The 15,743-nt window shown below is 37.4% G+C and overlaps 1 protein-coding gene across 1 annotated transcript in view; it reads right to left on the bottom strand.

Moving 5' to 3' along the window:
* taf1c (TATA-box binding protein associated factor, RNA polymerase I subunit C) overlaps positions 1-12,738 on the bottom strand; it is a 28,566-nt gene extending 15,828 nt beyond the window's left edge. Inside the window, exons 1-9 of the mRNA XM_079585833.1 lie at positions 12,293-12,738; positions 11,130-11,244; positions 9,383-9,435; positions 9,159-9,254; positions 8,978-9,033; positions 8,476-8,723; positions 6,967-7,095; positions 5,113-5,230; positions 224-295 (exon numbers count right to left, since the gene is read on the bottom strand). Of these exons, the coding sequence (XP_079441959.1) occupies positions 224-295; positions 5,113-5,230; positions 6,967-7,095; positions 8,476-8,723; positions 8,978-9,033; positions 9,159-9,254; positions 9,383-9,435; positions 11,130-11,244; positions 12,293-12,421 (1,016 nt within the window). The 5' untranslated portion in view covers positions 12,422-12,738. The remainder of the gene's footprint in view (positions 1-223; positions 296-5,112; positions 5,231-6,966; positions 7,096-8,475; positions 8,724-8,977; positions 9,034-9,158; positions 9,255-9,382; positions 9,436-11,129; positions 11,245-12,292) is intronic.
* Positions 12,739-15,743: the final 3,005 nt, after the last annotated feature.

Raw genomic sequence — 15,743 nt, 5'->3', positions numbered from 1 at the left:
AAAATGATGGACGGCCTTCAGCTTTTGTCCATCACTGCTAATAATATTTAGTCAATGACGGAAAATGTTCGGTTAACGCGACCTCTGCTTGGGTACTGCTCAAACTCAGCTCAAGGACAATATGTAGCAGAAGCTGATATGATGATGCTGGAGTCGCGTTCACTGAGCTCTAAACACAAGATAACAGAAAGTGAAGCACACATTGTTCTTAAAACACACGTACCCTCTGCGCACGGTCCAAAGATAAGCTGCTCCCCGCTCATTAACCACCACAAACTCACTTGGTATGTGTGGACTGTGAAAGACAAAAGAGAACACACATTAATAAGACAAGTAAGTTTCTCTCAAGTTATAGGTTTAGCCACTGTTACAAAGGCTTGTATCATGTTATCACTGTTCTTTCTCTGCTCATTTTTTTTTTTCTCAATACTATGGAAGTCAATGGAGTCCAAATGTTTGGTTAAAAAAAAAAAGAAAAAAATAATAATAATAATATCCTTTTTTTTTGGTGTTCAGCAGAAAAAAAAGAAACTCAGAGGTGTGGAACAACTTGAGGGTGAGTAAATGATGACAATTTAAATTTGTGGGTGAACTAACCCTTTAAGAAATCTAGAAAAACAAATCCATTTAGGTAAAAGTTTCAATAATTGATGCAATGCCGTTTAAAACGGGGGAAAACGGAAAATAATAATTTAATTCAGGATGCATGAAACGGATCAAGAGACAGTTAAGGCACTTATAATATTACAAAAGATTATATTTTGTTTACTTAGAGGGATATGTAGCGCTCCAACCAGAAAAGTATCCTTTTGTTATGAGTCCATTTACTTCAGGTGCGTAGAGCCAGGCGAATGGTAGGAGTAGAGAGAGTGGCTAGCCGCACACTGATCCAATTGAGACAGAAAGTGTCTACGAAAACATTATTTTATTAATAAAGTGCAAAGTGCAGGTGAATTTAAAAACAGACAAGGCGAGCAAACGTTTCAGCACATGCTTTCCTCAGTGCTCACTTAACAAACAAGATTCACCCCTTTTTTTTAACAAGTCAGTAATTGAGATCAATCAGCTGAATCCAATTTTCACAGATAAGTGATTGAATACAATTATCTCAGGAGAGTAATTACCTCATTGATCACTTAAGTAGAATTCACAGCAGATTTTGACAACATTTAGCAGGAAATATGAAACATAACTACAGAGAATAATCAGATTTTATAAAAAGCATGACAGTTCAAGTTCTTCATTCATACCCTCAGGAAATAGGGATTTAAGTTCAAAAATCCAAAAGGCCTCTCTTTGGAGTAATTTTCTGTCTCTATCTCCACCTCTCCTGTGGGGGAGGATCCTCTCGATGCCCAGGAACTTCATGTCAGACAAAGAGTGGTTCGCAGATTTAAAATGACGAGAAATTGAGGATGTATCATCCTGTCTTCTAATAGCACTAGTATGTTCAATCATTCTTGTGCGTAATGCACGTGTAGTTTTACCAACATATAGTTGTGAACATGGACAAATGATGATATAAATCACATGTGTGCTTTTACAGGTAATCAATTGTCTGATCTTGTATGTTTTTAATGTACGAGGATGTGTAAAAAATTTGCATTTAACATACTTGGTACAAGAGGAACAGTTGTGACATGGGAAATTACCCTGGGCATCGACAAGAGTGGTTGGAGATGAGATGTAGGTATCAGCATGAACAAGTTTGTCCCTCAAATTCGAGCTCCTAGAAAAGACACAAAGTGGTTGATCATTAAATACACTCAATAGTTGAGGATCACTTTGAATAATATGCCAGTGTTTCTTAATGATGATTTTGATATCATTGCTAAGTGGACTATATGTGGATTTGAAAATACAAGAAAAATTCTTATTTTTTGTGTCTTTAGTCAAATTGGTCACCTCCTTTCTCTGTATTCTAGAAACCTTGTCAAGAGCAGTATCAAGCCACTTTTTGGGATAGCCCCGTGATTTAAAGTCCATATACATGCTCTGGGCTTTCAACTCAAAGTCTTCTCTCCTGGAACAGATACGATGAAGTCTCAGGAATTGACTATATGGTAGACCGCGTTTCAGGGGCATTGGGTGAGCACTGTTGGCATGAAGAAGACTGTTCTTAGCTGTCTCCTTTCTATAGAGGGAAGAGACTATTTGGTTATCCACAATTGAAATAGAAGTATCTAAGAAATTGACATCTGTGATCCCCACACAATGAGTGAACTTAATGGAAGGCCTGAGGCAATTCATGTATAGAACAAAAGTTTCAAAATCCCTTTCAGAGCCCTTATAAATAACAAAGCAGTCATCAATGTATCTCTTAAATAAAATGATATTATCAAGGAAAGGATTGTTATTGAAGACGTACAAGTCCTCCAGAAAACCCAAATATAGATTTGCATAATCGGGAGCCATAGTGGCCCCCATGGCTGTGCCCTCAACTTGTAAATAATATTGGTTTTCAAATAGAAAATAGTTTTTAGTGAGCACCATTTCGGCCATATCGGTGATAAATTTAGTCGGAAGACCCTCATCATCATTGCGCAAATCAAGGAAATGTTCTAAAGCCAGAAGGCCTTCGTTATGTTTCTAGAATACAGAGAAAGGAGGTGACCAATTTGACTAAAGACACAAAAAATAAGAATTTTTCTTGTATTTTCAAATCCACATATAGTCCACTTAGCAATGATATCAAAATCATCATTAAGAAACACTGGCATATTATTCAAAGTGATCCTCAACTATTGAGTGTATTTAATGATCAACCACTTTGTGTCTTTTCTAGGAGCTCGAATTTGAGGGACAAACTTGTTCATGCTGATACCTACATCTCATCTCCAACCACTCTTGTCGATGCCCAGGGTAATTTCCCATGTCACAACTGTTCCTCTTGTACCAAGTATGTTAAATGCAAATTTTTTACACATCCTCGTACATTAAAAACATACAAGATCAGACAATTGATTACCTGTAAAAGCACACATGTGATTTATATCATCATTTGTCCATGTTCACAACTATATGTTGGTAAAACTACACGTGCATTACGCACAAGAATGATTGAACATACTAGTGCTATTAGAAGACAGGATGATACATCCTCAATTTCTCGTCATTTTAAATCTGCGAACCACTCTTTGTCTGACATGAAGTTCCTGGGCATCGAGAGGATCCTCCCCCACAGGAGAGGTGGAGATAGAGACAGAAAATTACTCCAAAGAGAGGCCTTTTGGATTTTTGAACTTAAATCCCTATTTCCTGAGGGTATGAATGAAGAACTTGAACTGTCATGCTTTTTATAAAATCTGATTATTCTCTGTAGTTATGTTTCATATTTCCTGCTAAATGTTGTCAAAATCTGCTGTGAATTCTACTTAAGTGATCAATGAGGTAATTACTCTCCTGAGATAATTGTATTCAATCACTTATCTGTGAAAATTGGATTCAGCTGATTGATCTCAATTACTGACTTGTTAAAAAAAAGGGGTGAATCTTGTTTGTTAAGTGAGCACTGAGGAAAGCATGTGCTGAAACGTTTGCTCGCCTTGTCTGTTTTTAAATTCACCTGCACTTTGCACTTTATTAATAAAATAATGTTTTCGTAGACACTTTCTGTCTCAATTGGATCAGTGTGCGGCTAGCCACTCTCTCTACTCAAAAGATTATATTTTTAAATAAATCCTGTTCTTTTCAACTTTCTATTTATCAACAAATCCTGAAAAATATCAGTGTTGCAAATATAAAGCAGCACAACTGTTTTCAACATTGATCATAATCAGAAATGTTTCTTGAGCAGCAAATCATCATATTATAAAGATTTCTGATGGATCATGTGACACTGAAGACTGGAGTAATGATGCTGAAAATTCAGCTTTGATCACAGGAATAAATTACATTTTAATATTCTCATCAGCAATTCAAATTTTCAATAATAGTTTACAATATTACTGTTTTCACTGTATTTTTTATTATTAAATAAATGCAGCCTTGGAAGGCATACGAGACTTCCCTCAAATAAACCTTAAAGACTAATAAAGTATAAATAAATTAAATAGCAGTGTATACATTTTCCATATGCAACTATATATAAAATACAGCATAGCCTCTTGTACATTATGGCTTAAATAAATGCTATTTTGACTACGGTGTCCTACATAACTAACCAACAAGGGGGAAAAAAGGGTGATTTAAACTTTTTTTAAAAGCACATAGTCTGCACTCAGACATGCATACACACCTTCAGCGCAAAAGTAAAATGAAGTCATTTGATTATCAGTTCAGTGTGTGATGCTGATCATTTGAATAACTGACATTAATCATTCACACAGTCCAATAATTGATTTTGAAAGTCAACTAGTAGTCGGGCTTAAAGGAACATGCCACTGTTTTTTGAAATAGGGGTTATTCACCGTCTCCCCTACATTTAGATAGGTGGGCAAACATATTTTTGTCTCAGTGCATGCATTGTTTTAGTCTGGCAGCGCCACTGCTAGCTTAGCTTAGCATAATGAGTGGAATCCTTTGTTGCCAGATAGCATGTCGTGAGTAAAAGTGATCCCAAAAAAAAAAAAAAGGCATGCGTATTCACAAAGAGTACAAAGTACAGGCGAAGCACTGCTACTTGGGCGCAGAGATATCACGCATGGTGATTGGTTCAGGTGTTGCGTGATATCCCTGCGCCCAAGTAGCAGTGCTTCGCCTGTGCTTCACCCCAATATAGTCCAAATTCAATATCTGCCAAGGAAATCGCCTAATCTTAATCTGCATCGCTATTTGTTGTGAATACTCAGGCCACAAGAATCAATTATTATTATTATTTTGGGATCACTTTTACTCATGACATGCTATCCAACAAAGGATTCTACTCATTATGCTAAGCTAAGCTAGCGGCGGCGCTGCCAGACTAAGACGATGCACAATGCATGCACTGAGACAAAAATGCGTTTGCCCACCTATCTAAATGTAGGGGAGATGGAGAATAACCCCCATTTCAAAAAACAGTGGTGTGTTCCTTTAAGGAATTCCTGAATATTCAGGGTCCATCAGGAGCACAAGCAGACATGTTCTGTGATGCGCATGTTAAAGTGAGGCAGCAAGAGCTTTCAGACACACCTGCCGGTGACGCAGGAGAAGGGATCTTTGGTCTCGATGACTTCCACTAACCGCGGCCTCACTCTGTTTCCTAGTAGCCACACGCCACAGTGATAATCTGACCGCACAGCCACATGACCTGCACACAGATGTTTGACATGCAATAATTTGACATAACATGTAATAGACATACATTTTTTACTCTGACATCAAGACATTGTTAGCCTGGCTCCGCCCTCCTACGTACTTCCGCTCAATTTTCATTTTCCTTCAGTACTACGTCTGGGATTGTGGTGTATTCTTGGGTTTTCTCCAATACATTTTTTTGCAGGTCCAATCAGCGAACAGAGGGAGTGGCTGAGAACGATGATGTTGAGGTTGTGCGCTAGTTTGCGTCGTCATACGTCACGACTGGTTATGGCAGATCCAGAGTGACTCTGGGCAGATTAGTGTTGTCAAAAGACCCGGTACTTCGGTACCATTTTGGTACTAAAAAAATTAAATGGTTACGGTACCAGCTTTAAGTACCGGTGGTACCGAAGTATCGGATTAATCCGGTTCTTGATGCGCTGTCCGAAAGGTGCACATTTGCGTCCTCTTCATAAACACAATGAGACATGGCGACCGGCGGCGCTGCTAATGCGGTGGCTATGAATCCACTTGTTGACAAGAAAGGAGGAAAGAGCCGTTCACATAGCGTATTTTTTGCGCGTGCAAATTCGTTTTCCAGGCCCGCCTCTGTTCATGGTTGCATAGCAACGGCAGACACAACGGGAAAGCACGCGCTTGTGCAGTGGAGAAAGCGGTGCAAACTGCGCTCTCCATGATGACGAGGAAGTATCATCAAAGAATTAATTGATTTCTAGCCCTTGCATCAGCTTTACTACTAGATATATTCATTGAGATGAGAAATAAAAAGCCGCCCTGTACAGCGATCAGCTGTTCGGCCGAGCTTTCCATGTTGTTACGGAAAGGCAGCTGGTTTTTGTCACATGACCTGTTGAGATGCTTCTATTAGGCTATAAGCCGCGCGCCTACATTTGAAGTAACGAATTTGCACGCGCATAAAACCATAGACAGTAACGTTATATGCATAAAACGCGATATGTGAACGGCCCCTAAAGTGGTATCGTGTGCGGTTGTATCTAGTTTAAATGGCCTTTTAAATATGAACGCAGTTTTGGATTAAATAAAAGGACAGTCAAGTCAAATAAAACACGTTTTATCTCCTGTTTAGTTGGTAACACTACAATTAGATACCATTCATTAACATTACTTAATGCCTTATCTAACATCAACACATTGAGTGAACTATATATTTTTACAACATTAATGTATGTTTGTGAATGTTATTTAATACAAACACTTGATTGTTCATGAACAGATCAAACTTTTGATTTTAAAAATGTATTAGTAGGCTACATTTTTAAATTACCCCAAGGAGAATAATTGCTTCAGTGTATATAACTACTGTTAGGTCATTTTATCTAATGTTATCTAACAAATGTATATACACTTTAATATATGCAAATTTACTCTGAATTAGCTTTGGTACCGAAATTGTTACCGAGAACCGTGGATTTTCACAGGTGTCGGTACCGAATACTGAAATCTTGGTACCGTGACAACACTAGGGCAGATCCAATAGTTTTAAACTTCAACAGATCACCCGCCTTCAAGGAAGTTAACGCTTGTCAATGGAGAGAGGCCAGACTCTCTGTACAAATGAAATGTACGAGAGTCTGGTAGAACCAGGCTAAGACATTGTACCGTCACTGCATGAATTTCATTGATTACAATAGTTTGATTGGTGTGATCAATGATTCTTCCCAAATGTAAGCTTTGTTCTCAGCCAATCCATTTCTCACATCTCACCTCCTTCTTCCATTTTGCCAGGACTGATCTGTCTGATAGATCCATTCAAATAAAAGTCCAAAGGTTGGGGTTCCATGACAAAACTAGGAGGCTTGTCATCATTAAACTGTTGCACCATCCTGTGGAAAACTGAGGAACTGCAGTAAAGGAGAATTTAAAGAAAAACACACGTTTAAATGGTCTAAAATTGAGAACTTTTTAACACCTGTACAAAAAACATATCTCAGTAAACCGTATGTCCATACATAATCTCAAAATTAATCATATCTCAGATTATTTTACTTGAATTGACAGGTTGGGTACACATTTAACAGCTGATCAGAGTAAATGCAAGTTTAAAATACTCGAGACATGTTTTCTTTAATAAATATATATGTAGTGAAATTGGTTTATGTACTAATATTTGAGGTCAATCGATAATAGACTTTGCTGATATGATAAAACTTAATTTAAGTGTTTCCTTCCTGTAACATGGACCCTTGTCTCAGCCAAACACATTCAGATATATTAAAAATATCCTGGCTCTTCCAAGCTTTATAATGGGAGTGAATGGTACCTTAGATTTTGAAGTCCAGAAATGCCCATTCATCCATCATTAATCATAATCCATACGACTCCAGAGCGTTAATAAGTGCCTACTGAAGCGAAGTGATGTGTTTTTGTAAGAAAAATATCCATATTTATAACTTTATAAACTATAATCAGTGGTTTCCAGTAACGGGTGTACGCAAGTCTAGTTCCAGCGGAAAAGACCCGACGTATGCCGTATTGACGAACACAGAACCACAGAAGATAGAGCAAAACAAAACACCAGTCACGAATTAGAAGTCTAAAACGAGAATTTTTAAATATAAATGTTGGAGGAGCTTGAGTTTATTGCCCAGCTCTATTTGTTTGAACCGCGAGAGGCGTCGACTCTCACATAAGCGTACGCTACTCCTACATCATGCTTCAGGTCAGAGGTCACTCTTCCACCGGTACTAGACTTGCGTACGGCCATTACTGGAAACCAGTGATTATAGTTTATAAAGTTAAAAATATGGATGTTTTCATATCCATATTTATCGTATGGAGCACTTTTATGATGGATGGATGCACTTTTTGGCCTTCAAAATCTCAGGTACCATTCACTCCCAATATAAAGCTGGGAAAAGCCAGGATATTTTTAATATCTCTGAATGTGTTTGGCTGAAAGAAGAAAGCCATATACAGCTAGGATGGCTTGAGAGTGAGTAAATCTCATTTTTGGGGGAACTATCCCTTTAAGGCCTTGATTAGCTGGTTCAGGTGTTTAATTGGGGTTGGATCTGAACTCTGCAGGACGGGGAGCAGGATTAGACACCCCTGTGCTACTGTTATTCGAGTGGTTTTGAGTGTGTTGCTATGTGCTTGCCATGGTGTTCTGCATGGTTGGTAAGGTATTTGTATATAAAATATGGAGTTAAATACTCAGTTATTGACATCAGCACTCAGATCACTGACCCTATTGCAACTATGGTAGGAGGATACAGATTTTGTCCATCCCGACTCCCCTGGGATAGATCAGACAGGCCTCTCTGCTGCTCTGGTCCTCATGTAAGGGCACAAATCCTAGATTGCCCCCTGTAGTTTCTGCACTGAACTGCTGCTGTTCCCTCTGAGTCGTCAGCTCTTCATAGAGGAGCGAGGAAAGGAGAGATGGAGGAACATCGCTCACAATATCCCTGAGAAGATGGTGCATACAACGGATCTTCTTCGAGAAATATGCATACTCGCACCTAAAAGGAGGAAGCAGTATCTGAGGATTATTTTTAATACATTATTAAATTAAACTTCACCTTATATTTTTTTCCCTCTGACTTAACCTTTTAAAATGTCAATTGGACAATCTTAAAACCATTTTTGTTTTATATATTTTTTTGCACTTGGATGGGTAAAAATGCAGAGCACAAATTCCAAGTATGGGACACCATACTTGGCCACACATCACGTCACTTTCTTCACGACTTTGATTCGCATAAAATAATCTTACCTCTTATATTTTAAGCCATTTACAAAGTCATTAGACCAGCGCATTGACAAAGCATCCTGATTGAAAAACAAGAAGAGAAGACAAGACGACTATTACAGGACCACTAGGAAACATGCCAACGACAAGACAACGACAAATCATTCTGACCACAAAACAAGCACACACATCAGGACTCGCTCACTTTTGGTCGTTTACGTTGGAAAGATAAGTCATCCTGGAGCAAATGTCCCATTGTGGAGAATGCGTCCATAAAGTAATGCTGGTAGAAATACTGCATCTGAAGGGAAAACAGAGACAAAACTACTACTACTTTTTTTTTTTTACTACTATTAAATAAAACATTTTTAGATGAAAAGTCACTTTCACAAACCCAAAGACTTTGGGAATCATGCTGCCCTAACTTACATGATCTGGGAAATCCATTGGATCTGGTAGATCAATAGATGAGACTTTGGCATCTTGGAAAGATTAAAAAATAAATACATAATACATTAAGCAAATATCACCACCCAAAAAAAAATACAAAATAATATCTTGCATAAAAAAAATTAAGCTTATTTTTTTTTGGGCAGTGTGACATTACAATTAAAAACATTACCTCTGGATCCTAGGTGTTGTTATTGTTAACTCAAATTATAAAATATTTTTTTAATGTTTTGTTAACTGACACGAAGCTGAAATAAAATATAATCTAAAATTAAATTGAAAACTGAGAAGATAAACAAAAGCCAATTCATAATATCATTAAAGGGTTAGTTCACCCATTAAAATATCAATGACTCTACCTCATGTCATTCAAATCCATAAGACTTTAGTTCATCTTTGAAACACAAATTAAGATATTTTAATGAAATCGGAGTATTCTGTACAATCATTATTAATCCAGGTCTCCTGAAGAGACATGACCACTTAATGTGATGAACAGATTTATTTTAGGCTTTTAAGCACATATAAATATTGATCAGCAAAATAAGGTTTACAGCATTCAAATTTGGTCACGGAAGCTCAAGCATGTTCGCTTGACGCACAAGAACCAATGAGGTTCAGTCTCGCATCAGGCGGCACTTTGAGCTTCCGCAAGATCAAAGTTTACACGTAAAAAAAGCCTCATTTAAATCTGATAAAATCTTTCAATTTTAATTAAAAATATTTTCATTGTGCTCCTAAGATGAATAAAAGCCTTATTGGTTTGGAATGACATGAATTAATTTTAAGGTGAGCTGTCTTTTTAAATACTATAATTGTATATACTTCCGGTCTCTGTCGGGGCGGAACCCTTCAAATCTGCTTTTCAGGAAATGGAAAATACACTATTTTTTAAATAAACTGTTGTCAAAGTTGATTTTGCAGCTTTTTAAGCCAGACACTTGCATGTGTCATTATATCATTAACACATTACCAAAATCAAGCTTAAATCACAATACGTTTTCATCAAATTACAGGTTTTAAAGTTTACTGTATAGCTTTGTGTGTGCATAGTGTCTCCTGTCATTTGTCCAAAACCTCATGTTATAAAAGATGAAGGCTATTTAAGCCAGTATAGACCTTACTCACAGCAGCGCCATCTTTGAGTTTTAATGGGAATGAAAGCGAGGCTTTGAGGGATAGACAATTATCTCTTCAGTGGGTTGTACTGTTGTTTAATGCGTTTTTGGATTGTTTTGCTGACAAAACACTGCAAAAATATCTTTCCAAGAAATTTCAGTAGACAAAAACCTACTGGCAACATGAGCTGTGGAAAATTATAAGTGATCTAGCAGCTTTGCATATGGAAAAAAGACGAAATATGGAGATACAAGTTTTCCGTCACACAGAGATGTTATATATTATTAAAATAACAATGCATTCTCATTGGTAAAAATGCCATGATTTCATTCTTTTTTATTTTAAAATATAAGTTATAACCTATAAATGTTCTTCATGAGATCCACCCCAATGCACTTTTCTTTCGCAAAGAATGACTTAATATAACCAATGGCCAAAATACATAGACATTAATGCAAAGATTTTACATTTTGGGATCTAAGGATGTTTTAATCCTTAGTAAACTTAGTTAAATTTAGTAAACTTTTTAATCCCGCGTAAACTTTGATGATTTAATATTTAAGCCTATCTAATGACTAAACGTCAGACCATTAATAATAAGGTTTACCTTCAAATGGTGGCAATAGAGGGGTGACGGCTGGCTTGACCGGCAGCCATTCCTCACCGCTCACGGCGTGCTGGGGTTCGAACTCGGGACGGGCCCACGGTTGTTCAGCATCACACTGTAAAATCACAATCAAGTCAGTCATGATACACATTCACAAATACAGGGTGGAGAATGTGAAACATAACACTATGATAATTCTGGTATAGGTGGAACGATATTGACATTTATTTTTTAATCTTTCTGTTAAAACCTGTCATGCCAGAAGAAACCACAAATAGACAGTTTTAGAGAAGTCCTACTATTCTTTTGTGCCGCCTAATAATACATTTGTGAGATCTAATCATTTTGATTTCTGAAGAAAAAAAAAGAAAAAAAAAGTTTCTAGATAGTAACCAATGCCGATTATTGCAACTCTATTAAATTTGGTTTTTTTTCTTAATTCTTTTGCAATGAACAAATCCTAATTTGGCTCATGTTTAAAAATATATATCATATGCAATAATAAACATTAGGATTAAATCATTAAGATTTTCTTTACATCAGAAAATCATTCAAAAATATATCTGCAAGCAATCATCGGGGATCTTCTTTCTTTTTTTCCAGTAACACCATTCCAGCTTGTATGGCTGGTCATGGCGAGAGACATTTTTTTAAAATCGAAAACTAAATTTAAAACTAAAGATGTTTAAGATTATTTTTTTCTAAAAACCTTAAGATTTAAGTCTTGATTTTCTCCTGATAGTAAAATATTATGTGTCTTGAGTGTCCAATCTGGCCTCGTGAGTAAATGACTTGATCCCAGCGATTGTTGTTTCCCAAACAACTAGACATTATAAGTAATAATTATAGAGCACATATTATTGCATGAACATATTCTACATCCCTTCATCTTAGCCCATACCTAAACTTAACTAACATCATCTTACTAATAATAAACAATAATTTGGCGTTTATTAAGGCACAATTCGTAGTTAATATATAGTTAGTTAATAGTGAGAATTAAACCCTAAACTTAAGTATGACCAAACTTATAATATAAACACAATTTAAAACAATAAAAACAAGTTTACAAGCATGTTTAATGTTTGTGCTAAACGCATTTGCATTGCATGCTGTGCATCAGGACGGATCTGTCACTTTTGTTATGATGTGCATCGTCTTACCGGCCCGGCACCAACAGTGAGCACGCGCTCGTATGAACCCCAGCCTCCATAATTGTGTTTCGCCTCTTCTTCGGGCGGACCATCCAGATACAGATGTGGATAAAGCTGATGGGGAAATATGTTGTCCATGATGGTCGCGAGGAAGCCCTGTCTAACGATACCCGACCCAGAAGATCAGACTAGCCCGGGCATGTTCTCGTGAGTAACTTACGGCCGTCCACGTGCGCACTGATTTAAGATAGTAATATGTCGAAAAATTCCTTTTTATATAGACAAATATTGGACATATTACACGGCATAGCACGCGTTTATGAAAAACGTGGCTGGTGAGAGACCGCGTGCGCGGCGCGCTAAACAAAACGAAAACGTGCCTGCGCTGCTCACGTCACTCTCACATGCCTCAGCTGATCCACTGTGAGGGAAGCCGGGAAGCGAGACTGTTCGAGACCGGAAACCATTTCAAAATAAAAGCCTATTAAACATTTCAAAATAAAGATCTGTCGGTGTACAGTGGTCATAAACCTTTGTAGCGCAATGGTGTATATATGAAGCAAGTAAGTAGCTTAGGTAAATAAATTATATATATTAAAAAAAGTACATTACTAATAAATACAACATTTTGTTAAATAGTGTCTAGTTATTCCTGTTAGGTTTCAGCAAACGCTGTAAGTTAGGCCTATAGTATGTTATAAACTGGTGAATGTAAATGCAGTGACTTGTAGGCTACATCCTACATTTTTAAACGTTTTTATTAGCTTTCAGATTATTTACGTTTTCAACATAATGTTTGTATTGCTTTTCATGCTTTTATTTTAAATACTTTACCTGTTGTAATGAAACATGGATGCTATACGCTACGAGTGATGTTTCCAAGGTATTAAAAGAAAAGAAATGTAAGCAAAGATTAACAACAATAAAAGCATTTTTTTGTTTGGATTTTGACAGTGGATTTTTCACCAGTTGATAATTCTATTTTGAATTATATTATTTTCATAATTGATGATGTAGGTCTACTTCACACACTCAACACTGAACTGATTTCAACTGAATAATGACTGTTTACTGTTGTCTTTTTAGAGCTGCTTTAGTGGTGGGCAGATCGAGGCTTCGTGAAACAATGAAACAGTTGAAGCAAATAATTGTGTCGAGGCTTCGAAATCCGATACCCGTCTTAATGGGGACACCTATGGCTCTGGGGACACCTAAAGGTCATTTGCAGGTGTTTATCTAAAACAACCTTGACAACGAGCCATTTTTTATTTTATTTTCTAATATGTGAAGCTTGTAACCTGTAGGATCCTCACTGTTCATAATGTTATTTTGGTCATGAAAAAATAATATTAATAAAAGAAATCAAGCCACAATGTCTCACTTTTTTATAGGTTTTTATTCAAAAATATTAATTTCTCTGCTGTGGAAGGACTTAGCCTACTTCTTTTTTCACAGATAATTTCTCCAGCCTTTGAAAAACTCCTCTTACAAAAACCCACGAGGTCAAGATGCGTTGACTTCACTTTTATACAGATGTGCGATTCTGTGGTCTGTTTCCGACCCTGTCAATCAAACGCTGATTCGGCGGACCATATGCCACCAGTCGAAACCATAGACATCATATAGAGCTGGTAAGTCCCGCCCCCTCCGTAAAACCCCGCTGGACCTCAAAGTTGAAAAACCGTCAATGCAAGTGAATGGGAGAAAATAATTATTTTCTGGTCCCGTTCGAATTGTGCCATGAATGTGAACATATGTTGTCTGTGAATTTTTTATATAATCTTTCATGTTACAAGTTTGACAGTATATGGTATGATTCGTCGGCTAGCAGTTGTGGAAAAGACATAACGAGAAAGACTACATGTCGCCTATGTGACGTCACCGCATAAAGTTGACTTACCCGTGGTTTTCGCCAACCTCAACGATTTTGTCCTCTCCCTGAAAGAAGGCGGTGAAGTGCACCAAAGACACAGCCATGTCTAGCGGGATCCGTGAGCTAGAGCCGTGTGCTAGTGGTGTTGACGTTTCAAACGCGTCGAAAGCAGCGAAGAGTTGTAGTCCACAAAGTGCTCTCACACAAAGTCTACCCGTATCAAACTTCTACCCGCTAAATTGTCGCATTCTTCACACGAAAGATTATATAAAAAATTCACAGACAACATATGTTCACATTCATGGCACAATTCGAACGGGACCAGAAAATAATTATTTTCTCCCATTCACTTGCATTGACGCTTTTTCAACTTTGAGGTCCAGCGGGGTTTTCGGAAGGGGCGGGACTTACCAGCTCTATAGATAGACGCCCTATCGACCGCTACTGCCTATTAGCGCGGTCGAGCCGTGGGGCCGCCATCTTAAACCGGTCACCCGCTCCACTCAGTGTAATCTGTATGGCAGGTGCAATGAGCTGTCAGCGCATTTAATTAATCATAACTCACTGAATACCCAACTGATTTACACGCAGGGTTTTTTTCTGCAAATGTCATTCATGTAGCTATGATACAGGACACATGGTTCGGCATATTTTAATATTCATAGTAGGCTTAACAGTAATATAATATTCTGATATAAGATATAAAGTGACCAGACGTCCAAAATCAAAATATGTGATGTAGGATATAAGGTATTTTATAAATCACACAATATAAATATGATAAAGGACACATGGTTCGGCATATTTGAATATTCATAGTAGGCTTAATAGTAATAATAAAGATATAAAGTGACCAGACGTCCAAAATCAAAATATGTGATACAGGATAAGGTATTTTATAAAGCACACACTATAAATATGATAAAGAAGCAGTAACAGATAGTTGCAGTAAAGTAAGATATTTTAATAAGTTGTGACACACACACACACACACTCGATTTGCGCATCGCCGTCATGTGTGTATTACACAGGTAAGTTAACGTTATTACATTGCTTCCTGATATCACGTGCGCAAACACAAATAACCTATATTTGTATATGTTTATGGTACAGGGCCGTTGAATGATTGTATCTGATAACCGAGAAGCTCTTGTAATAATTACTTTACCCATAGACAGTATAAACTGACTTTACCCAACCTCTCCATGCCGAGTGGTGCAGTAAACCTAGCCTAGAACGTTGGCTGGCTACGATTTCTGTACAGTAATATCAAAGATCCTTGCTCCTTCTCAATTATCTGGTAATATTCTATTCACAAAACACAACCAAAAGTACGGTAATGTTCAAATGTACTTGTGAAAAGTAATCCCGGGCCCTATTTGCGATGGTCCGCCGATTAGAACAGGAAAATGCTCCACAGTGCTCTGGAATCTGACTGCTGCTGAGCAACGAAACTAGGAGTACGACCGGTTTAAGATGGCGGCCGTATTTCTCGGTGCCCAGCAGCCAATAGGGCATCTAGTCTCTATATAATATCTATGGTCGAAACCATAGACTGTAAAAAAAATCACTTGTGAAACACTTCGA

The sequence above is a fragment of the Phoxinus phoxinus genome (assembly GCF_949152265.1).
Source record: "Phoxinus phoxinus genome assembly, chromosome: 17".
Taxonomy (NCBI): Eukaryota; Metazoa; Chordata; class Actinopteri; order Cypriniformes; family Leuciscidae; genus Phoxinus; species Phoxinus phoxinus.
This window is presented reverse-complemented; position numbering and strand designations above follow the sequence as displayed.